Raw genomic sequence first — 27,852 nt, 5'->3', positions numbered from 1 at the left:
CAACCAGGGTAGAAGTAACTCGCTCTCATAAGCCAGATAAAAATGGAGAAGTAACACTCAGGTGTGTCATTGGGGAATGCCAACATTGTAATCAAGAAGAAAAGACAAACAGAAGTTCCAGAATCACCAAAAATTAGCTTCATAATTGGTCATCCTGAAAAATCTCCAAAATTTTTTTCAAGAAGGCTACAAGTAAAATATAATTATATTTTCTTGTATAGTTATCTTTTTGTACAATTAGGGCTTCATTTACAATAGGCAAAATAGCTGGGCGTGGTGGCTCACGCCTGTAATCCCAGCGCTTTGGGAGGCCGAGGCGGGCGGATCACGAGGTCAGGAGATCGAGACCATCCTGGCTAACATGGTGAAACCCCGTCTCTACTAAAAATACAAAAAAAAAAAAAAAATTAGTCAAGCGTGGTGGTAGGCGCCTGTAGTCCCAGCTACTCGGGAGGCTGAGGCAGGAGAATGGCGTGAACCTGGGAGGCAGAGCTTGCAGTGAGCCGAGATTGCGCCCCTGCACTCCCGCCTGGGCAACAGAGCGAGACTCCGTCTCAAAAAAAAACAAAAACAAAAACAAATACAATAGGCAAAATATTACTATGCATAATCTTTTTCTTTTTTTTTTTTTCAGACAGTTTCACTCTGTTGTACAGGCTGGAGTGCAGTGGCATGATCTCGACTAAACGTAGCCTCCACCACCCGGGTTCAAGAGATTCTCCCGCCTTAGCCTCTCAAGTAGCCGGGACTACAGGCATGCACTACTGTGCCCGGCTAATTTTTTGTATTTTGAGTAGAGACGGGGTTTTGCCATGTTGCATCAGCCTGGTCTCGAACTCCTGAGCTCAGGCGATCCACCTGCCTCAGCCTCCCAAAGTGCTAGGATTACAGGCGTGAGCCACCATGCCTGGCCTGACCCAGATATTATAAATAATTCTTTAATTTTCAAATGAATACTTCTCAGCACTGATTTTAAAATACTGTTAAGTGTCCACCTCCAAGCTTGCAGTGAGCTGAGATCCGGCCACTGCACTCCAGCCTGGGTGACAGAGCGAGACTCCGTCTCAAAAAAAAAAAAAAGTGTCCACCTCCAGTCCTAAATTCGAGCGGCTGTTTATCTGTGAATATTTCTCAAATATTAAAAGGAGGTAGATATTTCAGTCAAAGATTTAATAATTCACATTTGCCACTCTTTTAAGACAAAAAGGTAAGTTGCTGTTTTTCAGTTCAACAGCTCGATCCCAGTTATTTCCTTTCTAGATAAAACACATGGTAGCACATAAGAAAAGACAAAGAGTATTCAACACTGAGTCGCTGAAAAGTCAGCAGAAATCTGGGATTAAAAATAAACAGGTCTGGGCCAGGCGCTGTGGCTCACACTTGTAATCCCAGCACTTTGGGAGGCCAAGATGGGTGGATCACTTGAGGCCAAGAGTTCAAGACCAGCCTGGCCAACATGACAAAATCCCGTCTCTACTAAAAATACAAAAAATTAGCCAGGCATGGTGGTATACGCCTGTAATCCCAGCTACTTGGGAGGCTGAGGCAGGAGAATCACTCGAACCCAGGAGGCGGAGGTTGCAGTGAGCTGAAACTGTGCTGCTGTACTCCAGCCTGGGTAACAGAGAAAGACTCTGCCTCAAAATTAATTAATTAATTAAATAAACAAGTCTGTGGTGGTCATATAATACTGTGAACGTAGTAAATGTCACTGAATTGTACACTTCAAAATGGTGGTTTGAGACCGGGTGTGCTGGCTCACACCTGTAATCCCAGCACTTTGGGAGGCTGAGGTGGACAGATCACCTGACATCAGGAATTCGAGACCAGTCTGGCCAACATGGTGAAACCCCCCCTCTACTAAAAATACAAAAAACTAGCCAGATGTGGTGGCGGGCGCCTGTAATCCCAGCTACTCAGGAGGCTGAGGCAGGAGAATCGCTTGAACCCGGGAGGCGGAGGTTGCGGTGAGCCGAGATCGCGCCATTGCACTCCAACCTGGGCAACAAGAGCAAAACTCCGTCTCGAAAAAAAAAAAGGTGGTTTGATGTTATATGAATTTCACCTAAATTTCAAAAATGTGGGACTTCTCTGCCCAAAGCTGGTGATGAGGAAACAACCAAACGAAACACACACAGAGGTCATTTCCTCTTGTGTAAGTCTGTTTAGAATAAAGTAGGCTCAATATACCCCTGTCAGCTGGTCACTGAGCTGATTTTATATAGAGAGAACGACTCGATTCCTCAAATGATATCTTCTTGAATAGGAAAAGTATTCTAATTACTACCTATTACCTCTCTAATGTAGTGCATCACGTAAACCTTCCAAGACAGTAATTTTTTTTTTTTTTTTTTTTTTTTTTGAGACAGAGTCTTGCTCTGTCGCCCAGGCTGGAAAGCAGTGGCGTAATCTCGGCTCACTATAAGCTCGTCTCCTGGGTTCAAGCAATTCTCCCACCTCAGCCTCCCAAGTAGCTGGGATTATAGGAGCCTGTCACCATGCCCAGCTAATTTTTGCATTTTTAGTAGGGACAGGGTTTCACCACATTGGTCAGGCTGGTCTCGAACTCCTGACCTCAGGCGATCCACCCGCCTCAGCCTCCCAAAGTGCTGGGATTACAGTCATGAGCCACCGTGCCCGGTTGACAGTGATTTATTTTTCTTAGAGTTCACTTATCCTTCTAGAGAAGAAAAGCTCACTATGCTGCCATTCATATTTCCATTAGTCAGTAAGATTATCATTTAAGATAAACAGTCAGTGAATTCCAGACAGAGTACACAACACTAAGTGGAATTTTTGTTCTTGGATCCCGGCTGCTTCTTTTACAAATATTTTGAAGCCTGCTGAAAACACAATTCTCAAGAATTCAAAGGTTTTAAAATTAACCGTTATAAATAATCTAAGGTATAAAACAGAGTGAAAGGAATCATACCAATTATAGCTATTGCCTCTGTTATTCTCTGTAGTCACAAAAAAGGAAGTGATGATACAGCAAACTGTAAGAAAATTTGATAGAAACCCTTTCATCAGGGAAAAAACTTGTGTGAAAGCTGCTAAGGCAAAGGGCTTCTTTTCCCAAACAGGTCCTTCCAACAGTAATGTTAACGACAAAGTTTCACCTCGGAAGAAACCTTCAAGACTACGCACACAGCTTTATTTTTAAGCGCTACATATCCGCATTTTCACTTGGCTTTACACGCTGAGATACCAAAACAATGTATAAACACCCAATGAAACGATTAGGAAGATATGAGACATCTTTCCTAGTGGGAAGAAGACAAAAAGATTCTGTATGGCATGCAGGCTGCCAATGAGCTCATATGGTCACTAAGTTATAAATCTTACAAACTGAGAGAATGAATTTTTGACACTACTTATCTGGCAGATGCACATCATGCCTTATGCTGTCTCTGGGTATTCTTGTTTCAAAAGCTCCTTGAAATCAGGAACGGGGCCTTATATATTTTTTTCATATTGCCCGAAGCATCTAGCGCAGACCTTGTTTAAAAGATAGATGTTTGACTGATTTGTTGAAATGGGCACATGATTGAAAAATGCAGCTGTCAATCCGATTTCCTCAAAAGAATATTAGGTAGGCCTTCTCTCTAAGCAAGTAACACATGGATGTGCGAATTCAGGCAAGAATTTTCAACGTATGGTGTATTCAGAAATTAGCCTCGGCATAGAGGCTCTCAGGCTAAAATTTGCAAGAGCAAACTCATACGACCGTACCTGCTTGAACACTTCTTCATCCTGGTGAGTGGTTCTCACCAGTTCCTGAATGAAGCCATATGGGAGATTCCTACACAGCATATACGGCACTAGGAAGGACGGCTGCTGCAAGGACCTGTGGACCCATGAACATTAGGGACGGTGATGAAGTCAACTCACTACAGAGGCACGTGAAATGTCATGTCAGCAACAACTGCCCAGTCAAAAGTCAAACTTCACATCTCCCACATATTCTGCAAAATAGTTTCAGGCAAAAGCTAACCCTTCTTACCAATAGTAATCACTTTTTAGTCTTTTTCATGAGAAACTATGGGAAGTTTCAAAGAATTCATCTTTTCCTACACAGAGCCCTTTAAAAATGAAGCACTGAGAAAAGGAAGCATGGCCAGGCACAGTGGCTCATGCCTGCAATCCCAGCACTTTGGGAGGCCGAGGTGGGAGAATCACTTGAGGCCCAGAGTTGAAGACCAGTCTGGGCAACATAGGAAGACTCTGTCTCTACAAAAAATGAAAGTATCAACTGAACAAGATGGTGTGTGCCTGGAGTCCTGGCTACTTGGAAGGCTGAGGCAGGAGGACTGCTTGAGCCCAGGAGTTTGAGGTTATAGTGAGCACTCCAGTCTAGGCAACAGAGTGAGATCCTGTCTCTTAAAAAAATAATAATAATAAAAATAAATAAATAAAAAATAAGTATTATATGTTTTGTTGTTATCGTTGTTTGTTTTTTTTAAGAGACAGAGTCTCGCTCTGCTGCCCAGGCTGCAGTGCAGTGGCGTGATCTCGGCTCAGTGCAACCTCCACCTCCCAGGTTCAAGCGATTCTCCTGCCTCAGCCTCCTGAGTAGCTGCTACAGGTGCCCGCCACCACACCCAGCTAATTTTTGTATTTTTAGTAGAGAAGGGGTTTCACTGTGTTCGTCCCAAACTCCTGACCTCAGGTGATCCACCTGCCTCGGCCTCCCAAAGTGCTGGGATTACAGGTATGAGCCCCCACACCTGGCCGCATTATATGTTTCTTTTACTTCTTTATGCCTCACCTAAATTGGGGGAAAAAAAGATTAGTAGTGGCTGAGGACTTATTAATTTTAATCAAGGAACATTTTTTAAAGTTTTGGTACATGTATACAATTTTCCCTCTTTTTGAAAAGTTTCAAAAATATATGGTTGTGGTATACAAAATAACATTAAGAACACCTAGTATAAATAAAATGTAACGTTATGTTTGTGAACTTTTATTTTATTTATTTATTATTATTATTATTTTTTGAGACAGTCTTGCTCTGTCACCCAGGCTGGAGTTAAGTGGCATAATCTCGGCTCACTGCAACCTCCACCTCCCAGGTTCAAGTGATTCTCATGCCTCAGCCTCCCCAGTAGTTGGGATTACAGGTGCATGCCACCATGCCCAGATAATTTTTTGTATTTTTAGTAGAGACAGGGTTTCATCATGTTGCCTAGGCCGGTCCTGAAGTCCTGAGCTCAGGCAATCTGTCTGCCTCAGCCTCCCAAAGTGCTAGGATTATAGGCGTGAGCCTGGACTGTAAACTTTTAATTTCTTTTTTTTTTTTTTAATTTTTATTTTTGAGACAGAGTTCTGCTCTATCACTCAGGCTGCAGTGCAGCAGCACGATCTCGGCTTACTGCAACCTCCACCTTCTGGGTTCAAATGATTCTCTGGCCTCAGCCTCCCAGGTAGCTGGGATTACAGGCATGCACCACAATGCCCAGCTAAGGTTTTTGTATTTTTAGTAGAGACTGAATTTCGCCATGTTGGCCAGGCCAGTCTCAAACTCCTGATCTCAGGTGATCCGCCGGCCTTGGCCTCCCAAAGTGCTGGGATTACAGGCGTGAGTCACCACACCTGGCCAAAACTTTTAAATGTAAACTTTTTCCTTTAGATTTTTTTTATATAAAAGAAATGAAATATACATCCTTTTTAAAAACTTGCTACCTTTAGAAGACTGAGAGACAAAGAAAAAAAATTTTTAAAAACAAAATAAAAACAAAAAATTTGCAACCTTTATAGAATCCTCAGAAACAATGTAGCACTTCGGTTGATTCCTAAACTATCTAATCCATTACTATCCTTTATCACTCAATAACAGAAATTGACCAGTTATACATGGAAGGTGATGATCCACACATTTATCAAATACTTCCACCACCAACTTCAGGCAGTTGCTGTACAGTCACTAATTTTCTGCCTTGCTTGTCCACATATTTCAACAATGGTCTATTTCAAAAAGCAGGCAGAATTCTTAAAACATAACTCATTTCTTTTTAAAATATGCTTTGTACTACTTTAGAAGATGAGGAAAAAAGGAGCGTTTATTTTCATGGTATTTTAGAGAAGGAAAGGGATCTTCATTTTACAGGTGAGGAAGGGAGTTATCCAAGGTGGTGCAAGAATGGCCGGAGAGCCTGATGTCCACTGATGGCTAGGGCCTTCTGCCAGCTAATGTCAAGCACGTCACGGGTCTTCATACCTGGGCTGTGTTAGGGAGCCTTGTAGTACTAAAGCAGTATGGGATATGCACTGTGAGCGGATGTTGCTCAGAAGCTGGCTGACTGCTGGCTGGCTGCACATCTGAAAAGGAAAGGTGGAAGTGAGGACAACAAGAAACAAACAATACAATTTCATACTGTTAAAAACAAGAGTCAAGAGTTAAAAGGGAGGGACCATCAGTAAACAGTATGCTTTCCTCTTCCTTTATTCTTAGTGAACGAACTACAGTAACTGTGCCTTCCAAGTGTACTGCCTCTGCAGAAATTGATGTCAGAGAAGAAAGAAGTGTAAGTTTGAGGTGATCAAATTTATACTTAAGAAGCTTGGAGGCCAGGCGCGGTGTCTCACACCTGTAATTCCAGCACTTTGGGAGGCCAAGGCGAGCAGATCACTTGATGTCAGAAGTTTAAGACTAGCCTGGGCCAGGCGCGGTGGCTCACACCTGTAATCCCGGCACTTTGAGAGGCCGAGACAGGCAGATCACAAGGTCAGGAGATCGACGTCATCCTGGCCAACATGGTGAAACCCCGTCTCTACTAAAAGACAAAAAATTAGCCAGACATGGTGGTGCACGCCCTATAGTCCCAGCTACTCAAGAGGCTGAGGCAGGGGAATCACTTGAACCCAGGAGGCAGAGATTGCAGTGAGCCGAGACTGTGACACTGCACTCCAGACTGGCGACAGAGCAAGTAAGGCTCCATTTCAAAAAAAAAAAAAAGAAACAAAAAAACAAAACAAAAAAAACCCACAACCTGGCCAACATGGTGAAACCCCATCTCTACTAAAAAAATATAAAAATTAGCTGGGTGGGCTGGGCGCGGTGGCTCAAGCCTGTAATCCCAGCACTTTGGGAGGCCGAGATGGGCGGATCACGAGGTCAGGAGATCGAGACCATCCTGGCTAACACGGTGAAACCCCGTCTCTACTAAAAAATACAAAAAACTAGCCGGGCGAGGTGGCGGGCGCCTGTAGTCCCAGCTACTCGGGAGGCTGAGGCAGGAGAATGGCGTAAACCCGGGAGGCGGAGCTTGCAGTGAGCTGAGATCCAGCCACTGCACTCCAGCCTGGGTGACAGAGCGAGACTCCGTCTCAAAAAAAAAAAAAAAATTAGCTGGGTGTGCCGGGCGGGGTGGTTCACACTTGTAATCACAGCACTTTGAGAGGCCAAGGTTGGAGGATCACTTGAGGTCAGGAGACCAGCCTCACTAACATGGAGAAACCCCATCTCTACTAAAAATACAAAATTAGCCGGGCATGGTGGCTCATGCCTGTAATCCCAGCTACTCGGGAGGCTGAGGCAGGAGAATCACTTGAACCTGGGAGGTGGAGGTTGCAGTGAGCCAAGATTGTGCCATTGTACTCCAGGCTAGGCAGCAAGAGTGAAACTCTGTCTCAAAAAAAAAAAAAAAAAAAATTAGTTGGGGGTGGTGGCAGGTGCCTGTAATCCCAGCTACTCGGGAGGGGAGGCAGGAGAACTGCTTGAACCCAGGAGGTGGAGAATGAGTGAGCTGAGATAGCACCACTGCACTCCAGCCTGGGTGACAGAGCAAGACTCTGTCTCAAAAAACAAAAAAACAAAAAACCTTGAAGACACGCCTATTCATTTTGCTTCCGCTAAGGTTAAGTACAGCAAAGCCCAAAGAAGGCCCTTTACAAATATGAAACTAACCAGTGGACAACAGGTTCGTTTCTAATGTAAAACTAAAATCAGAAAATGAAATAGGAATAAAATGATGAAACAATGAAGCCGGTCAAGAGAAATGATGGGAAAAGGGTAGCTTACTGAGTTTAAACCCAGCTTTGCAACTTATTATTTATGTGATTCTGGACAAGTATTTAATCTCTCTGAGAGTTATTTGCTTAGTCATACCTTGGAAAAAGAATGCCTATGTCATACCAGGTTCCACTGCACTAACAGAGCAACTGTGAGGATACAAGCTAATGTCGACCTGGCCCAGTCCTTGGCAATCTACAGAGGCTCCATAATGTTGGTTATTATAACCAACCAGCAGAATTATCAGGGCCATATGAGTCACTGGCGGTACTCAGCTACAGTGTGGTCAAGAGAGGACTCTGAAGCCAGGCCATCTAGGTTCACACCTTGGCCCTGTCTCCACTAGAATGTGAGTTCCACGAGGGCAGGAAGCTCTGTTTTGTTCATCGACACATCCTAAGTTCCTAGTACTGTGCCTGGCACATGGCAAACGCTCGATAATTACTTTACTAATTGAATAAATGAATGAATGCTCCAGGCGTGGGGATAATCAAACAAATAACTAGGCTTTTTTTTTTTTTGTAAGTTAATGCATTTCATATTACCTTTGGTGCTTTTTTTTCCTCTATTCCAACTCGGTCGAAACACTCGATGAGGTAGTTCAGCATATCTGTCTCTTTGCAGGTTTCAATGGTGAAATGGTCACTGTAGGAATCCCAATTACTTGCTCCACCAGAGGCTCCCAAACTTTAGAGAAGATAAAAAGAAATTATGATTCTTATCTCTTGAATATTTTTGGCAGAGTTTGCATTTCTGCAGCAGAAAGCCTGTTAGGATCCCTGCACACATAACAAAGCACAAACACCCATGCTGCCAAGATCCACCCTGACTGCTCGTTTTACCTGCTCCAAAGCCAACAACAGTAACTTTTAGTAACATTTTAGGGACCTAAGAAAGGTTGCTTCTTACTGCAGGTGGCAACTTATAAAACCAGAAGCACTAAGAACTGGTACCAAGTGTTAAACATTGGAAGGGACATCACAGGTCCTTTAACCAAAAAGAATGGCATCACTCAGAGAACTGTAGGCTAAAGCCAGACTATGCTACTGCTGTAATCGAATTCTTTAGGGGAGAAGTTATAAGGGACTAACAAAATAGCCCTCATGTTTGTGACTTCCACCGTGGATCTCAAAAGCCCTCATCTAACATTTGGCAATAGAACCAGAGGTTAAAAAACTCTCCAGTTAGGAGGAGACATGAACATATTTGCTATCAACATAAAAACTCCAAAACTATCAGTGAAAAAGGTAAAGTAGCAGAATAAAAGACAAAACAAAAATATTGTACTAGGAGTAACCATACGTAGGTTCCAGTCTCAACCCCACTGCTTACTTGTTACCTGAACCTAGAACCTCTATCTCTTTTGCAGTGAGGTTTTAATGAAATAAAGTGGAGGTACTCTGTAAAATATCAGCAGTATACACTGTGAAGCACTGTTATGTTAGTAATAACTATCCTCTGAGACAAAAACCAAACATAATCACAAGAGTTAAATTTGAGGAAATTAAACAAAGTTAAAATCAACCACTGACAGGCCACATAACGAATCTGGTGTTTAATTCACAAACTGATTTGATATACATAAAAGACACATAGGGATTAATTACGACAAAGGAAAAAGTAAGGAGTACTGAAATGAAGAAAATGAGGAAACATAAACTTAGCAAAAAAACTACACATAGAAGATGATAAAGGATGAGAATATGGCCGGGCATGGTGACTCATGCCTGTAATCCCAGCACTTTCAAAGGCCAAGGCAGGTGGATCACTTGAGGCCAGGAGTTCAAGACCAGCCTGACCAACAGGGCGAAACCCTGTTTCTACTAAAAATACAAAAATTTGTTGGGCATGGTGGCACACGTCTGTAATCCCAGCCACTTAGGAGGCTGAGGCACAAGAATCACTTGAAAGTGGGAGGAGGCTGTTGCAGTGATCCAAGATCATGCCACTGCACTCCTGCCTGGGTGACAGAGAGAGACGCTGTCCTAAAAAAAAAGAAAAAAAGTATGGGAACATCAGGAATGTGAGAGACACACCCCTACTTAAACCCAGGACACACAATTAATGTCTAGAAACTAACAGGACCAAGAGGAATTGACATGTTTTACAGACAGATAGATATGCATAACTAATTTTGGAACACATTTGGAACACATGCGCCACGTAACAACATTTCACTCTATGATGGACCAAATATACCACAGTGGTCCCACAAGGTTATAATGCCATATTTTGACTGTATCTTTTCTATGTTTAGATATGCTTAGATACACAAATACTCACCATAATTGGCATAATCATCGAATTGCCTACAGTGTTCAGTACACTAACATGCTGTACAGGTTTATAGCCTAAGAGAAACAGGCTATATACAACAGGCTATATATAATGCCTAGGTGTGTAGTAGGCTGTATGATCTAGGTTTGTGTAAGTATATTCTATGCTGTTCACACAATGACCAATCCGCCTAATGATGCATTTCTCAGAATGTATCCCTGTCATTAAGACACATGTCTATATGGACATCATTGTCCTTAGACTTTTGGAAAGATATACATAATTGACCTTGGAATAAAGGTATGCTATTGGTCAAGCGCGGTGGCTGATGCCTGTAATCCCAGCACTTTGGGAGGCTGAGGCAGGTGGATCACTTGAGGTACAGGAGTTCAAGACCAGCCTGACCAACATGGTGAAACCCTATCTCTACTAAAAATACAGAAAACTTAGCCAAGCGTGGTGGCGCGTGTCTGTAATTCCAGCTACTTGGGAGGCTGAGGCAGGAGAATCTCTTGAACCCGGGAGGCGGAGGCTGTAGTAAGCTAAGATCGCACCACTGCACTCCAGCCTGGGCAAGAGAGCAACTATGATATTGGCTGGGCATGGTAGCTCATGCCTGTAATCCCAGCACTTTTTTTTTGAGATGGAGTCTCGCTCTGTTGCCCAGGCTGGAGTGTAGTGGCGCCATCTTGGCTCACTGCAAGCTCCGTCTCCCAGGTTCCCGCCATTCTTCTGCCTCAGCCTCCCAAGTAGCTAGGACTGCAGGCGCCCGCCACCATGCCTGGCTAACTTTTGTATTTTTAGTAGAGACAGGGTTTCACCATGTTGGCCAGGATGGTCTCAATCTCCTACCTCATGATCCACCCACTTCGGCCTCCCAAAGTGCTGGGATTACAGGCATAAGCCACCGTGTCCGGCTGCAAAGCATCTTATGTTTGATGTCAATAGGTCCTTACCAGCTGCCAGGCCTCAGTCTGATGCAGCACCCACAGCCAGCATGTGAGCGTGCATGTGAACTCAGCATGCTTAGATGGTGCTGGCTCATGTAACTGCCACTGAAATTATTCCCATTCCTGGCAATACATCCTACTTCATTTTAACTTAAATGTGAAACCCTCACTGCCACTTGAAATATTTTCACAAACCGTTCACTAACACATGAAAAGTGACAATGTATGTAGAAGACTATGTAGACGATTGCTTTTCTTGTGCCAGGCAATGCAAGGAAAGGCACTCAGGATATATCAGAGAATTTTCAAAAGAGGTCAGTGTGTTTTGGTGATTGATATGGTTGCGATGTCTGTCCCCTCCAAATCTCATGTTGAAATGCAGTCTCCAGTGTTGGGGCACGGCCTAGCGGGAGGTGACTGGTTTTGGTGATTGATATGGTTGCGATGTCTGTCCCCTCCAAATCTCATGTTGAAATGCAGTCCCCCGTGTTGGAGCAGGGCCTAGTGGGAGGTGACTGGATCATGGGGGCAGATCCCTCACGAATGGCTTAGCACCATCCCCTTGGAGATGAGTGAGCTCTCACTCAGTGAGTTCACATGAGATGTGGTTGTTTAAAAGAGTCTGGGACATCCTCCTCCTCCTCTCTGTTGCTCCTGCTTTCGCCATGTGACCTGCCTCCTCCCCTTTCACCTCCTGCCATGAGTGGAAGCTTTCTGAGGCCCTCACAAGAAGCCGATGCTGTTGTCATGCTTCTTGAACAGCCTGAGGTACCGTGAGCCAATCAAACCTCTTTTCGTTATAAATTACCCTTTCTGTATGGCAATGCAAACAGACTAACACAGTGATCATCAGCCAGGCACCAAACAAGCTGACTTTCAAGAGGAGCGGTGTGGCGGGGGCAGGGAGGGGAGCGGGGAGTGAAACAAAGCTTCAACCAAACAGGAAATGTAGCCATCAACCTCAGTATTTGTCAATATGTGTCACAATTATAATATTAATCCTAAAGGTGCCAGAGTAAATCATGATCACAAGTAAGAAAAAGTGGCCAGTTTCACTAACACAAGCTTAAGTGTCAATGGTCAAAAACTGATTTACAAGAATTTTTAGATTCAAACTGAAAGAGGTAGATTCATATTTTGAGTGTGACATTGAAGGAGAAAGCAGTATATTGTACATGCATAAATTTATGCTATGAAGAAATATTTCTATACTTTGGGAGGCTCAGGTGGGCAGATCACCTGAGGTCAGGAGTTCGAGACCAGCCTGGCCAATGTGGTGAAACCCCATCTCTACTAAAAATGCAAAAATTAGCTGGGCATGGTGACAGATGCCTATAATCTCAGCTACTTGGGAGGCTAAGGCAGGTGAATCACTTGAACCCAGGAGATGGAGGCTGCAATGAGCTGGGATCACGCCACTGCACTCCAGCCTGGGAGACAGAGTGAGACTCCGTCTAAAACAAAACAAAACAAAAAATAAATATTTCTAAATGTTTAAAGTAGTATTTCATATTTTCCCTCAGCTGTTACAAAATTCATGATGCTTTTACAACTGTGACATCCTAAAATCTTGGAAATATGTCATATTTAAGTCCTAAGAGCATCTAGAAAATTATACCTCCTTCTGGGAGAATATGCAAACCATTTTCTGATAACTACATTAGCAGTCCAATGTAACCAAGTAATTACTTCACATAATAGAAACAGAGCTGCATCCTTCTGAAAACACAATGAAAATGTGCCTAGAGATTACACGTGCATCAGATCTGTGCAGACTGAATTTTAAATGCGCCAATAAAATTTGCTCTTAAAGGGACTCTGTTTCGGTCTCTTCTATAATTACCCTCCCATTTACTGACTTCTCAATGCAGGCTTTGGAATTTGCATTTTCTTTTTGTTTTTTTGAGAGAGTCTTGCTCTGTCACCCAGGCTGGAGTGCAGTGGTGTGATCTTGGCTCACTGTAACCTCTGCTTCCCGGGTTCAAGTGAATTCTCCTGCCTCAGCCTCTCTAGCCTCCTGACCTCAAGTGATCCGCCCACCTCGGCCCCCCAAAGTGCTGGGATTACAGGTGTGAGCCACCATGCCTGGCCTTGCATTTTCTAGTAGCAAGGCAAAGTCAGAGTTGTGCAGGTTTAAGCACCATAAATTCATTTAACAAATGTTGCTAATGGACGTCCTGCGTTCTAGGCACTGCTGTAGGTCCTGGAATAGTGCATGGAACCAGGCAGATGAAGAGCGATGGCGTGCGTGCGTGGGTGCATGTGTGTTCTATATCATGTTTGAGACAATGAAGTCAGTGGCCACCCTCTATAGACCTGAGGAGAGTGAGGGAGCTGGCCATACAGCTATCTAGCAGGAGAGTGGTCCGAAGGGGAGAAACAAGTACAAAAGCCTAAGGCAGGAGGGAGTATTATGTGCAAAGAACAGGAGTCCAGTATACGCGCTAGGGGAAGTAGGCGAGTAGAGGGAGATTAAGTTAGAATTGGGCATGTATGTGCATGTGTACTTGATGTGGGGGTGTGTGTGTAGTGTGTGGTGTGTGTGTGTAGTATGTGGAGTGTACATGAGATGCAGGACCTTGTAGACCATGGTCAGGGGCTTTGGATTTTACTCTGTGTGAGAAGGGAAATCACTGGGGGATCTTAGGGATAGACATGGTGGAAAGATCGTGTGTGTGTGTGAGAGAGAGAGAGAGAAAGAGAGAGAGAGACAGGGTTTCACTCTTATCACCCAGGCTGGTGTGCAGTGGCATGATCATTACTCACTGCAGCCTCTAACTCCTGGGCTCAGGCAAGCCTCCCACCTCAGCCTCCAAAGTGACAGAATTACCTGTGCTTGCCACTGTGCCCAGCCAGAAAGATTTCTTTTCCACTGTTTCTATGTTTCAACCCCAAGCAGTGACCATCAGCAAAAACAGGAGGGTGAATGTCAACGTTTTTCACTATTCACTAATTTTCCCTTTCTCTACTCGTATAAGGCTCATGACATTCAAGATTTGACCTCCTTCACTGAAATATCTATAGTTAAAAAACAAACACAAAACCACCAAATTTCTTTCTAGTCATCAACTTCCTAAGAAACAATTAGAAACATTTTCCTTAGGATAACTTCTATGGTATCTTTATCACAGGGTAATTCTTTTTTTTTTTTTTTCCAGATCAACTTCCAGCTTTTGTTTATTGATTTTTATTAACTTTCATTTTAGGTTTGGGGGTACATATGAAGGTTTGTTACACAGGTAAATTCCTGTTAAGGAGGCTTGCTGTACAGATTATTTCATCACCCATGCATTAAGCCCAGCACCCAACAGTTATCTCTTCACAGACGGTAATTCTCACTTCACTCCCTTATGCCACTCCCGCAAAAAGCAGTTCCTTATAACTCAAACAGTTCTTTTCTCAGAAGTCTGCAAAACATTACAGAAGGAAAGTTTTACCTTTTTAAAATTAATCCTTATCATCACCCTTATAAATACTTAACATATAAATGTATGTCCCAACTACTTCCAAAAAGATTTGTAAGACATCGAATCCACTGGGCCAGCAGATGGAGAAAGTGATCCAACCCCTGATGATTCTTTCTTCTGTGACATTAGTCTTACCAGGCAAGGAGGGAGTGTTAAAATTGCTTACTTCAGAGTAAACAAAATTCTGGGAAGATCAATTAGAAAGGGGGAAGGAAAATACTATTTCTTTGCTGACTGCTCAAAGTAACATGGTTTTGGTTGTACGCAGTGGCTCACACCTGTAATCCCGGCACTTTGGGAGGCCGAGGCAGGCAGATCACCTGAAGTCAGGAGTTTGAGACTTTGGGAGGCCAAGGTGGGCAGTTTAACCTGAGGTCTGGAGTTTGAGACCACCCTGGCCAACATGGTGAAACTCTGTCTCTACTAAAAATACAAAAATTAGCCAGGTGTGGTGGCATGTGCCTGTAATCCCAGCTACTTGGGAGGCTGAGGCACGAGAATTGCTTAAACCTAGGAGGTGGCGGCTGCAGTGAGCCGAGATCGCTCCACTGCACTCCAGCTTGGGTGACAAAGTGAGATTCTGTCTCAAAACAAACAAAAAAAAGTAACAAGGTTTTTTACTAGCTATCCTTGGCTCTGATCCTACTTAGAAGAACCCTAAGTTCTTCTATTTGTTTACATAGTTGTTACGTATTTTTACCCATGCTTTGGCATTCTTTTTTATATCAACTAAGAACCAGTAAGTTGCCAAAATCTGGGTGATCACAGTTCATTGTAACAGCCAACAAGGGACATACCAACTGACTGGGATGGCATTTTGTAATTAAGGAGCGAAATGCCGGCACTTCCTTGCCAAAGGAACCGGGTAGATGCACAGACTCTCAGAAGCAAAAACAGTAGTAAGGAACAAGAACAAACAAAATCTGTTTGGATGAAAATGGAAAAGTGGGTGTCAGCACGGTGTGGTGGTGAAGAACGTGAATCTGGATTCAGGATGCTCGAGTCTGAATGTATTTCTGTGACTTTGACCCTCTTGTCCATCCCCCCCTACACCATCCACTCTCCCCCGCCCATTCCCCCCTGCCACCACTTCCTCACAGCAGGCTATAGCGAGGAGTAAAAGGGCTGATGCATGGCCAGTGCTGCACCATATCTGGCGCACAATGCTCCATAAGCTATTTGCAGCTATTTTTATACACTTGGTTATTCCTCCTAGTAGGGAGAGAATTTAGATCTGAGGCAAGGTTGGGGTGTTAGAAGCCCAGAAAGAGCGGTATTAGTAAAAGCAGCACACAATCTGATACGGTTGTTAGAGAAAGTCACAACTAAATAGGCCAGGGAGAGAGAATGTTTCCCACAGAAAATGTACAGTAAAACAGATAACACGGCACTTTCACCATGTGGAAACTGATTCCTAGGAAGGATGCCTGCTTTTTTTACTACAGTCATGCAATAGGATTTTATCTACATGAAAAAGACACTTTCACCTTTGGGAAATTTACTTGAAAAATGGTGATAAAATGTTCAACGTAATACAAATATCAACCTTCCTGAATCAATATTCAACCTTGTATCAACATTCCTGTCCCTTTATATATTCCCTAATGATTCTTCTGAACACCATCGAATTGAATGAAGTGTACCTAACTCCTACTGCAGTCTCTATTTATAGCCTGGAGTTATTTTTGAACAGTGCTAGGCACAAACACCAACTCAGTCCAGAGGAAACTTCGATTTAAGAGCAAAATTGTAAGACAATGAGTCAGAGGATTAGAAAGAAGGTGCTATTATATTCTCTTGCTCAAAGTCACCTACACAACCCAAGTAGTGTTTTCCACTCGGTTTCCAGGGGTAAACATTTAGCAATATCCAGAACTATGTTTCAGCCTCTGCGGTCATTTCAAAGGCTCTATAAACAAATGGGGTCTGGCTTCACTGAGGTCCAGGAGGTGCTAAGAGAAATTTAAGGCTAGACATGAAAGTAGAGTCACAGTTATTATACCAGACAGTATGACCTCATATGTTCTTCGATGGATTGCCCAGACTGAGCTCAATGAGGGTGAACGGGGAGGTGGGGGACGCCAGGAGGGGGTGGGAAGGGAACACACACACACACACACACACACACATACACACACACATACACAGCCCTCCCTCAAATCCCAGCCCCTCTCCCATTCCTAAATAGCAGCAATCCATGCAACTGTACTTAAGCAAACATGCCTCAGAGAGTACAAGTTGTCATATCTGGTAGTTCACAATAACATTCTCGCAACAAATGAAGGGTCCTTCACTTTAGATCTAAAGGCGGATAACCTTGATGACTGATCTTTAATCTGTTTTCATGCTTTTGCAAAATGATTATACACAAAGTTTTCCTCCAAACTTGCCAGGCGACAACTCTGAAAATTCTCAGGCCAGGCGCAGTGGCTCACTCCTGTAATCCCAACACTTTGGGAGGCCAAGGCGGGCAGATCACTTGAAGTCAGGAGTTCGAGACCAGTCTGGCCAACCTGGCGAAACCCCATCTCTACTAAAAATACAAAAATTAGCCAAGCATGGTGGCGGGTGCCTGTAATCCCAGCCACTTGGAAGGCCGAGGCAGGAGAATCGCTTGAACCCAGGAGGCGGAGGTTGCAGTGAGCCAAGATCGCGCCATTGCACTCCAGCCTGGGCAACAAGAGCAGAACTCTGTCTCAAAAAAAAAAAGAAAGAAAAAAAGAAAATACTCCTATGTGCTACTTTATCCCATAAGGTCTGAACATATCAATATATTCTGGAGCCCACCTCATTTGACCGTATCCTGCCTGGATTCAAAGCACACCCCTTGTTAGAGCTTATAGAAGTTAGTTCCTAAGCATCTATGCACATGCAGGGGTAAGACTCCATTCCTCTGATACCTGGACCCAAACTGGACACAAGAAAAATCATCACCACCACCACCACCTTCATCATCACCATCACCATCATCATCATCTTCTTCTTCATCTTCTTCATCACTACTGTCCCCAGAAAGTGCGAGGAAGAGGAAGGAGAAAGGATTGTCGTACATACTACCACAACAAAAGCAAAAAAGGCCATCAGAGAACAAAGAAAAAACAAGAGGGGGAGAAGCTTTTGCAACTGCTATCCTTTTAAATAAACCTTACACTAAAACTTTTGGCCACTGACATGCAGAAACATAATTCACCAAAATTATAGAAACACATATAGGTACATTTGAGAGAAGGGGCCACTGGATTAGTGGAATTCTGACACTCCTTCCTTCTAAGAGACTGAACTTACATATAACTAAAACTCAACATGTCAGGGCATGAACCTACCCACCCCACTCACCAGAAGTAAAAAACACCAGGTCCAGATTTGCTCCCACAGCTGCTTGGTCTGATTGCATTTCAACTACCACTGGCAACAGGACAAAAGGCCAAAAAGTGTTCCCGTGTGCCCCAACTCTCAAAGGGAAGAAAGGGACTCACAATAGAATAGAGCAACCCAAACTTTCCAGCATGATCAGAGCCTGGTAGAAGCATGGACTCAGAGTACATGCCTACCAAACTAGTTAGCCACACAGGTTAATAACCCAAAACAACAATTTAACGGAGTCAGTGTCACACAGCACTTCTTCCAAACCGTGTTAATCTCCTTTCCCTGCACCGCAAACACACACACAAGTCTCCTGCAGGATAAATACCTAGGAGAGATCCTCAGGGAGGAGGGGCGTCTGCTCGCGGCACTGGGTGAGGCGGGTGGTAGGGGTGGACCCGTGCTGCTGGGCCTCTGTCTGGAACTGCTGGCGGGCACTGCTTGGGGGCTACTGGCAAGGGCAGGGGGACTTGGGGAGCTCGACAGAATGGAGACGCCTGAGGACGCCCATGGGTGAGTGACAGTGTAGGGGCGATACCGCGGGGATGAAGGCTGGCTTCCCGCAGCAGTTCCAGAGGCTGCACTGTGAGGACTGAGGGGAGTGGAAGGCACAGCCAACTGGCTGGCTGCACGGGAAGGTGAGGCAAGAGACGGGCCCATCACGGGAACAGAGCTCCAGAAACTGGGAGTGGGAGCTGGACTACTTTCATAGAGGCTAAATTAGTTGAGAAAGGGAGGAAAGAAGAGAAAAATCAAAGAAAAACTTGAGATAACTGACTAAAACAGAAAATATCAAGCTTTTAAAGGAGAATCATTTCAGTTCAAGTATATCTAGCAGATAAATATCTAAATAATTATAATCGAATTGCTCTATTGATCTAGAGGCTATACTTACAAGACAATAAAGTCCCCATACGAAGAATGATGTAGTACACACAGTCAACTGCTTCTAAAACTTCATCTACCAATATCTTAACCATAGAGTCAAAAAGTAATCATCTAGAAAAGAGAATTCCACTTCCAATGACTAAATCCACCTCCCCAAATATGATATATGCCATACCCTGTATGACACAGATTAACATTGTAAACAAACATTCCCTTCTCCTATATACTTCACAGTTATTTTACTACCAGTTAGATGTGCAAAGAAAACCACACTAACCTAGACAAAGAGCTGGCACCAAAGGAACCCACGTTGCAGAACATGGGGCTTGTTCCTGGATTGGAGCCAGTGTTTAGCAAGAGATTTCTGTCTGGTGACCGTGCTGCTGCAGCAATTGGCTGTGATGTGGCTGTCAGACTGGCAAATGGGTTTTCATCTCTAGTCTGAGTGGACATCATTAGCACTTCCATTAAAATCTGGCCAATCAAGTCCTTAAAATCGGAGAACACTGTTGGAAAGGCAGAATAAAGAATAGGTTACACACAGTTCGAACTCAGGTTACACAGCCCTTGAATAAGCCAACTGACCCCGAGTGGTTCAATGCAGTATCCTGGATTGGATTCTGGAATGGTAAACGGATATTAGTGGAAAACCTGGTACAACCTAAATAAAGCCTTGTGTTTAGTTAGTAGTAATTTCTTAGTTTTGACAAATGTACCATGGTTATATAAGATATTAACATCAGGGGAAACTGGGTAAAGTATATACAGGAACTCCCTGCACTAACTGAAACTATTCCAAAACTAAAAGTTTTTTAAAAAGAAAGTTGGGGTACAGTCATTGAGAGTTACCGCTGATGTATACTAATTGTAAAAAGAAGCTACTCCCAACTATAGAGGTTACTTTATTATACTACAAATGTAACTGGGTTAATATTTCTTAGTCTAGATATGTTTTATAGATAGTAATAAAACTATTAAGTCCAAGGTTCAAAAGATTTTATGAAGGGTCCAATATCTAGTCACCATGTGGCTGGCAGGAGCAAATGCTACATTCTAGCTTCCTTTTTATTCTTTGCAGCTCCCAGTTGATTTACTGTTGGTCTTTAGACACATTTTAAATACCACTAAAAAAAGTTTTAACTCATGGAAATTTTATCTGATTTGGTTATTTAAAATTACCACTTACATGTGTAAGATAGATTTGAGAATCTTAAGATTTATAATAAGAATAACAAGTAGCAGAGTTTCAAATACATGGTCTTCTCCATTAGCAGAGTTAATAAGTAAAATTAGAAATAGTCTTATCTATCCTCTGCAAACACAAAGGACTTCTTTTTTTCCCTCCTCAGAAGATAGGCAGCACAGAAAAGAAAAAGGCGATCTCCTTGATATTCACGCATCCATTTAAAATGTATCTATTGAGGGGACTATTTTGTGCAAGATATCCTTCTAGGCATTGGGGATACATCAATGAGTGAAAGAGACAAAAATCCCTACCATGAGGGAGGTTATATTCCAGTGATAGGCAAAAGAAACCACTCCAGCACACCTCCCATACCTCTTCTGCATTCCAAATGACTGCTGTAAAGAATAAGGATAGTGCCCTGATGCTGATATCTTGCTAAGAGTTTTAATATTTTGTTACGAGCGTGGCCTCTTAAAGTAGAATATCAGAAACACAGCAAAATGTCATTATGTTCTGTCTTGCTAAGCAATTTAGCCACATAGACCAATTCCACTGTCTATACATGGCTTCACAGGCACTTAAAGCAGGTATAGTTCATACAGAACACTTCTCTAAGGATCCCTGGAGATCACTCACTATATCTATACTTCATAAGAGGAGGTAAGGCCAGGCTTGGTGGCTCCAGCCTGAAATCCCAGCACTTTGGGAGGCCGAGGTGGGCAGATCACGAGGTCAAGAGATCAAGACCATCCTGGCCAACATGGTGAAATCCCATCTCTATAAAACTATAAAAATTAGCTGGGCGTGGTGGTGCATGCCTGTAGTCCCAGCTACTCGGGTGGCCGAGGCAGAAGAATCGCTTGAACTCAGGAGGCAGAGGTTGCAGTCAGCCGAGATTGCGCTACTACACTCCAGCCTGGTGACAGAGCAAGACTCCGTCTCAAATAAATAAATAAATAAATAAAGACGAGGTAATGCTCTAAGCACCTTCTTACTACAAAGGGAAAAACTTCAACCCTGAGAAAATGGAGACCATTAACTTATTTACATAGTATTGTAGAAATCATGAAAATGAAAAATAAGTTATCAATAAGATCAGTGGAAAGGGAAGAAAGTGGCTAAACAGCTGTGTCCTCATCAAGAAGTATCCCTGTCATCAAAAATACAACTCAAGAGCAAGAAGGAGTGAACGTGGATAACAGACAGCAAAGATCTCACGTCTTATTTTCTTGTTGAGTACTCTGCAGTACGACTGCTGAGCTAGATTCCTACCTTCTTTTGGGTTCTGCTTAAACTGTACAGAAAGAGAAGAAAGAAAGATGACATCTCTGTCCCGGTCCTTCCAAGAGACACGGAAGATCTTACAGACCAGCTGTAAGGCCTGCTCTTCAGACACTTCAGGGCCCGAGGAAGGCTCCTGGTGAAGAAGATTTGCGGGTTAATTTCAAATAAGACGTATGAGTTAGGTACTTCAATAGGAATACGTTATTCTGATTTAATTCATTATGAGTGATGATATTTTAAAAATGCATAAAACCATGCACCCACTGATGAGGGGAAAAGTAAGCCTGTTACTGTAACATCAAAGTTACAACATCTAAGTCTCATGAGCTTATAATACAATCTACGGGGAGCATAAAAGAGCAAAGATGGCCAGGCGTGGAGGCTCACACCTGTAATCCCAGCACTCTGGAAGGCCGCAGCCAGTGGATCACCTGAGGTCAGGAGTTCAAGACCAGCCTGGCCAACATGGTGAAGCCCTGCCTCTACTAAAAATACAAAAATTAGCCAGGCACGGTGGCGGGCACCTATAATCCCAGCTACTCGGGAGGCTATGGCAGAAGAATCACTTGAACCCAGGAGGCAGAGGTGGTGGTGAGCCGAGATCACGCCACTGCACTCCAGCCAGCCTGGGCAACAACAGAATGAGGCACTGTGTCAAAAAAAAAAAAAAAAAGAGCAAAGGTGTTATCAAAAGTCATCAAGGAAAAATATGTGATGTACATATCCTATCTATTTACTTTTCTGAATTCCACAGGACCAGGTTAACATTCTAGGTGCATGACCAATTTTCCTCCAGGAATTTTTCAAAAATGTAACATTTCTCATTACATACCACCACAGATAAAATATCATATATAAAAGAATTTTGTAAACATTAAAGAACTATACAAAATAAAGCACTGCACCACTAGGAGGCTACAGTGCAACTTCTTATTTTTTCCGTTTTTTGTCTTTTTTATTTTTGTTTACAGTGCAACTTCCAATAATCATTAACACACGTTGCTAAAGGATTCCTAATAATTTACTGAACAGAAAGTGATGTAATTATCTATATTAATACACACACACACACACCCCCTAAATGCAGAGCACTAAGCTCAGGTGATATTCATATATAAAGGCTTCATGTTTTCCAAAACCTTCCACTTGCTACTGGATTCTACACATTCTTGCTTCAATTCCCAGTCATTTTCCTCAGAATACTGCTAAAGATGTGACAATCTACTTGCTCAAAAGCAAAAGACCAGGCCAGGCACAGTGGCTAAGGCCCGTAATCCCACACTTTGGGAGGCCGAGGCGTGTGGATCACGAGGTCAGGAGATCGAGACCATCCTGGCTAACACGGTGAAACCCCGTCTCTACTAAAAACACAAAAGAACAGCCGGGCGAGGTGGCGAGCGCCTGTAGTCCCAGTTACTCGGGAGGCTGAGGCAGGAGAATGGCGTAAACCCGGGAGGCGGAGCTTGCAGTGAGCTGAGATCCGGCCACTGCACTCCAGCCTGGGTGACAGAGCAAGACTCCGTCTCAAAGAAAATTTTTTTTTTTTTTTCTGAGACGGAGTCTTGCTCTGTCGCCCAGGCTGGAGTGCAGGGGAGCAATCTTGGCTCACCGCAAACTCCACTTCCCAGGTTCACGCCATTCTCCTGCCTCAGCCTTCCAAGTGGCTGGGACTACAGGCGCCCGCCACCACGCCTGGCTAATTTTTTGTATTTTTTTTTTAGTAGAGACAGGGTTTCACCATGTTAGCCAGGATGGTCTCGATCTCTTGACCTCGTGATCCGCCCACCTCGGCCTCCCAAAGTGCTGGGATAACATAAAGAATTCTAATTTGCTCTAAATTAGTTCCTATTACAACCTAAATGTACTGATAAAATCATGGCCCTGAACCAAAAACAGATGGATATTATCAGATCAAAGGACTGAGTTACACTTCCACGAATAAGGGTAATCTAGGTTATTCATTTTTCCTCGAAAGAATAAAAATAATCACCTGCCTAGGACTTCCTGATTTGGGGTGGCCTCACTCTAACAGACTCTACAGATACAAGACATGAAATGTGTTTGTTTATATTACCTGTACCAAGGGCTTCATCGCTTACCAACCTTATCACTGAGGCTCCGTTTTTCTCTTCGATCATTTTCATCAACCTCCATGTTTTCAATTCCTGAATCCACATCCACCTGGGACATGCTTAAAGTACAAAAGACAAATAAGCCTTTTACCTTTTATAAACCTGCACAATGTCACTGTAGCTGCTCCGTGAGAAAAAGTTTTAAAGTATCAGTTAAATCAATCAGGAAAGCAAAATGATAATGGTTCATCTTCTTATTAATTTTTAAGAGTTCTTCATAAATTAGGATCTAAATAATTTGTCTCTCATATATGTTGGAAATATTTTTCCTAAGTTGTCATTTTCTTGAGTTCACGTATATCATTGGCCGAGTGCCGTCGTTCACGCCTGTAATCTCAACACTTTGGGAGGCCAAGGCAAGTGGATCACCTGAGGTCGGGAGTTCAAGATCAGCCTGACCAACATAGAGAAACCCCGTCTCTACTAAAAATACAAAATTAGCCGGACATGGTGGCACATGCCTCTAATCCCAGCTCCACGGGAGGCTGAGGCAGGAGAATCACTTGAATCCGGGACACACAGGTTGCAGTGAGCCGAGATCGCACCATTGCACTCCAGCCTGGGTAACAAGAGCGAAGCTCCATCTCAAATAAATAAACAAACAAATAAATAAAAGCATATCATTAAAGTGGGTTATCTATATATAGTATTTTTAAATGACATGAAATTCAACCAGGTCAGGTGTATCAGCATGCACCTATGGTCCGAGCTACCTAGGAGGCTGAAGCTGGACGATCACTTTAGCCCAGAAGTTTGAGGCTGTATGCACTATTACTGCACCTATGAATAACCACTATATCCCAGCGTGGGCAGCATAGCAAGACTCTGTCTCTGAAAAGAATTTAAAATTTTTAAAAATTTAATTAAGAAAATAAAAAATTCAACTGAAGTCTTATTACAAAAACTGGTTAAGTATCTATTATTTCCCTCTGATTAAACAATTGCCCTAGCACCATTTATTGCAAAGATCATCCTTTTTACATTAATATGAAATCTCCTATGTCACATGTCCAATTTTCATTAACGAGTGGGTCTATTTCTGGAGATTCATTACTGTTCTGTTAGACAACTGTCTGTCCCTGGTCAATACCACTTTGTCTTAATCACTAAAACTTCAGTAGTCTTGATATCTGCTAGATCAATGTCTCCACCTTATTCTTCTACTTTAAGAGGCCTTAGCAATCCCTGGCTCTTTCCTCTTCTACACATACTTAGGAATCAGCCTGAGGAATTCCTTAAAAACCCTCCTGGGATTTTGACCAAAATTTTTTTCCCTCGTAGAGATCAAACTGGGGAGAAGTAATATAATTATGTTACTGAGTTTTTATTACTTTCCAAGTATTAAGATCTTCTTTAAGGTCTATCAACAAACTTTAATAATTTTCTCTATAAAAATTTTATACTTCTTTTGCTAAATTTATTCCTAGGTACCATATGTTAATACTTTTTAATGAAATTGTGAATGGCACCTTTTTAAAAATTAAGTTTTCTAACTTTTTGTTGTTGGCAGACAGGAATGTAACAGATTTTAAATATACACTTCTTATAAGCAACTTGTTTATTTATACATAGAAAGTTTACATGCAAATAATTTTTTTTTTTTTTTTTTTTTGACAGAGTCTTGCTCTGTCACCCAGGCTGTAGTACAGTGGTGCAATCTCGGCTCACTGCAACCTCTGCCTCCCAGGTTTAAGCTATTCTCCTGTCTTAGCCTCCAGAATAACTGGGATTACAGGCACGCGCCACCACGCCCAGCTAATTTTTTGTATATTTAGTGGAGACAGGGTTTTACCATGTTGGCTAGGCTGGTCTCGAACTCCTGACCTCAAGTGATCTGCCCGCCTCGGCCTCCCAAAGTGCTGGAATTACAGGCGTGAGCCACTGCGCCCAGCCAACATGTAAATAATCTATCTACAAATTATCACTGTTGTTTCTTCCATTCCAATCCTTACTTGTTTCACTGCACTGCTGAATACAAGAAGAAATAGCAGCCAGGCGCGGAGGCTCACGCCTGTAATCCCAGCACTTTGGGAGGCCGAGGTGGGCGGATCACAAGGTCAGGAGATCAAGACCATCCTGGTTAACACGGTGAAACCCCGTCTCTACTAAAAATACAAAAAAAATTAGCCGGGCGTGGTGGTGGACGCCTATAGTCCCAGCTACTCAGGAGGCTGAGGCAGGAGAATGGTTTGAACCCAGGAGGTAGAGCTTGCAGTGAGCAGAGATCGCACCACCGCACTCCATCCTGGGTGACAGAGCGAGACTGTCTCAAAAAAAAAAAAAAAAAGAACAAGAAATAGTAGACATCCTTGTTCTTATTGCTGTTTTACAGAAAATGATGCTAACTTCTCACTATTGAATAGGAGAGTTGGTGGAGTTTATTGGCAGATGCCCTTTATATAAGTTAAAGACAGGCTATACTGTAGTAATACATACACTCTGAAATCTTAGAGGCTTAACACTGTAAGGATTTAGTTCTTGCTTACACAAAGTCTGATGAGAGTGAAGCATCCTTACTCCATCTTTAATCTATGCCATCTGCAATACACAGCCTCCAAGGTCACTGGAGCAAGAGAAGAGGGGGATGGAGGAGGAACATCGGCTCAACTGCCTTCATCTAAAAGTGACACATGTCACTCTAGTTCATAGTCTACCAGACAGAACTAGTCATTGGCCCCAATTTAACTGTAAAAGAGAATGGGAAATATGCTGGGGAGCATGTGGAATATTTGCTGAACTTTGTCTGTGCCACACTGTGAGTGTAAGGATACTCCTTTCTGTTCCTCATTTTCTTATTATCATGAATTAATGTGGAATTTTATCAAACTCTTGCAGCTACCAAATTATAAGGGTTTTCTTTTTAATATACAATATGGTAGAAGATATGTATAGATTTTCTAATGTCGATGTATCCTTACATTCCTAAAGTCAACCTAAATTGATCATGATATACTATATTTATATTATATTATATTATATTATTTTAAAACAAACTTAATTGAAATATAAGATGCCTATAATCCCAGCACTTTGGGAGACTGAGATGGGTGGATCACTTGAGGTCAGGAGTCCGACACCAGCCTGTCCAACATGGTGAAAGCCCGTCTCAACTAAAAATTCAAAAATTAGCCAGGTGTGGTGGCCCATGTCTGTAATCCCAGCTATTCGGGAGGCTGAGGCAGAAGAACTGCTTGAACCCGGGAGGCAGAGGTTGCAGTGAGCCGAGATCATGCCACAACACTCCAGTATAGGAGACAGAGTGAGACTCTGTCTCCAAAAAAAAATAAAGATAAATGCTTGAGGGAATGGACACCCAATTTTCCATGTGTTGATTTATTTATTATTATTTTTTGAGACAAAGTCTCACTCTGTTGCCCAAGCTGGAGTGCAGCAGTGAGATCTCAGCTCACTGCAACCTCCATCTCCCAAGCAACTCTTCTGCCTCAGCCTCCCAAGTAGCCGGGACTACAGGTATACGCCACCATGCATATTTTTAGCAGACATGGGGTTTCACTATGTTGGCCAGGCTGGTCTTGAACTCCTGACCTCGTGATCCACCCACCTCGGCCTCCCAAAGTGCTGGGATTACAGGCGTGAGCCACCATGCCCGGCCCCCATGATGTGTTTATTTTATTTATTTAATTTTTTTTTTTTTTTGAGAAAGAGTTTCCCTCTTGTTGCCCAGGCTGGAATGTGATGGCACAATCTCGGTTCACTGCAACATCCACCTCCAGGATTCAAGCTATTCTCCTGCCTCAGCCTCCTGAGTAGCTGGGATTACAGGCATGTACCACCATGCCCAGCTAATTTTGTATTTTTAGTAGAGGTGGGGTTTCTCCATGTTGGTCAGGCTGGTCTAGAAGTCCCGACCTCAGGTGATCTGCCCGCCTCGGCCTCCCAAAGTGCTGGGATTACAGGCGTGAGCCACCGCGCCCAGCCCCCATGATGTGTTTATTTTATTTTTATTTATTTATTTTTTTGAGACGGAGTTTCCCTCTTGTTGAACAGGCTGGAGTGCAATGGCACAATCTCGGTTTATGGCAAACTCTGCCTCCAGGACTCAAGCTATTCTCCTGCCTTAGCCTCCCGAGTAGCTGGGATTACAGGCATGTGCCACCACACCCAGCTAATTTTGTATTTTTAGTAGAGGTGCAGTTTCTCCATGTTGGTCAGGCTAGTCTAGAACTCCCAACCTCAGGTAATCTGCCCACCTTGGCCTCCCAAAGTGCTCAGATTACAGGCGTGCGCCACCGCGCCCAACCCCCATGATGTGTTTATTACACATTGCATGCCT

General features: G+C 43.1%; 1 protein-coding gene across 3 annotated transcripts in view; it reads right to left on the bottom strand.

Moving 5' to 3' along the window:
- UBE4B (ubiquitination factor E4B) overlaps positions 1-27,852 on the bottom strand; it is a 149,087-nt gene that overhangs the window by 60,035 nt on the left and 61,200 nt on the right. Inside the window, exons 4-11 of one of the 3 annotated variants that reach the window (XM_025389232.1) lie at positions 23,530-23,617; positions 21,415-21,559; positions 19,234-19,462; positions 18,397-18,783; positions 17,606-17,758; positions 8,557-8,698; positions 6,218-6,318; positions 3,733-3,847 (exon numbers count right to left, since the gene is read on the bottom strand). In XM_025389232.1, coding sequence (XP_025245017.1) covers positions 3,733-3,847; positions 6,218-6,318; positions 8,557-8,698; positions 17,606-17,758; positions 18,397-18,783; positions 19,234-19,462; positions 21,415-21,559; positions 23,530-23,617 — 1,360 coding nt within the window. The remainder of the gene's footprint in view (positions 1-3,732; positions 3,848-6,217; positions 6,319-8,556; positions 8,699-17,605; positions 17,759-18,396; positions 18,784-19,233; positions 19,463-21,414; positions 21,560-23,529; positions 23,618-27,852) is intronic. The other 2 variants (XM_025389240.1, XM_025389248.1) reach the window with 2 other exon arrangements.

Source organism: Theropithecus gelada, chromosome 1, assembly GCF_003255815.1.
Source record: "Theropithecus gelada isolate Dixy chromosome 1, Tgel_1.0, whole genome shotgun sequence".
NCBI classification, from domain to species: Eukaryota; Metazoa; Chordata; class Mammalia; order Primates; family Cercopithecidae; genus Theropithecus; species Theropithecus gelada.
The sequence above is the reverse complement of the archived record's forward strand: the minus strand, read 5'-3'. Positions and strand labels throughout refer to the sequence as shown.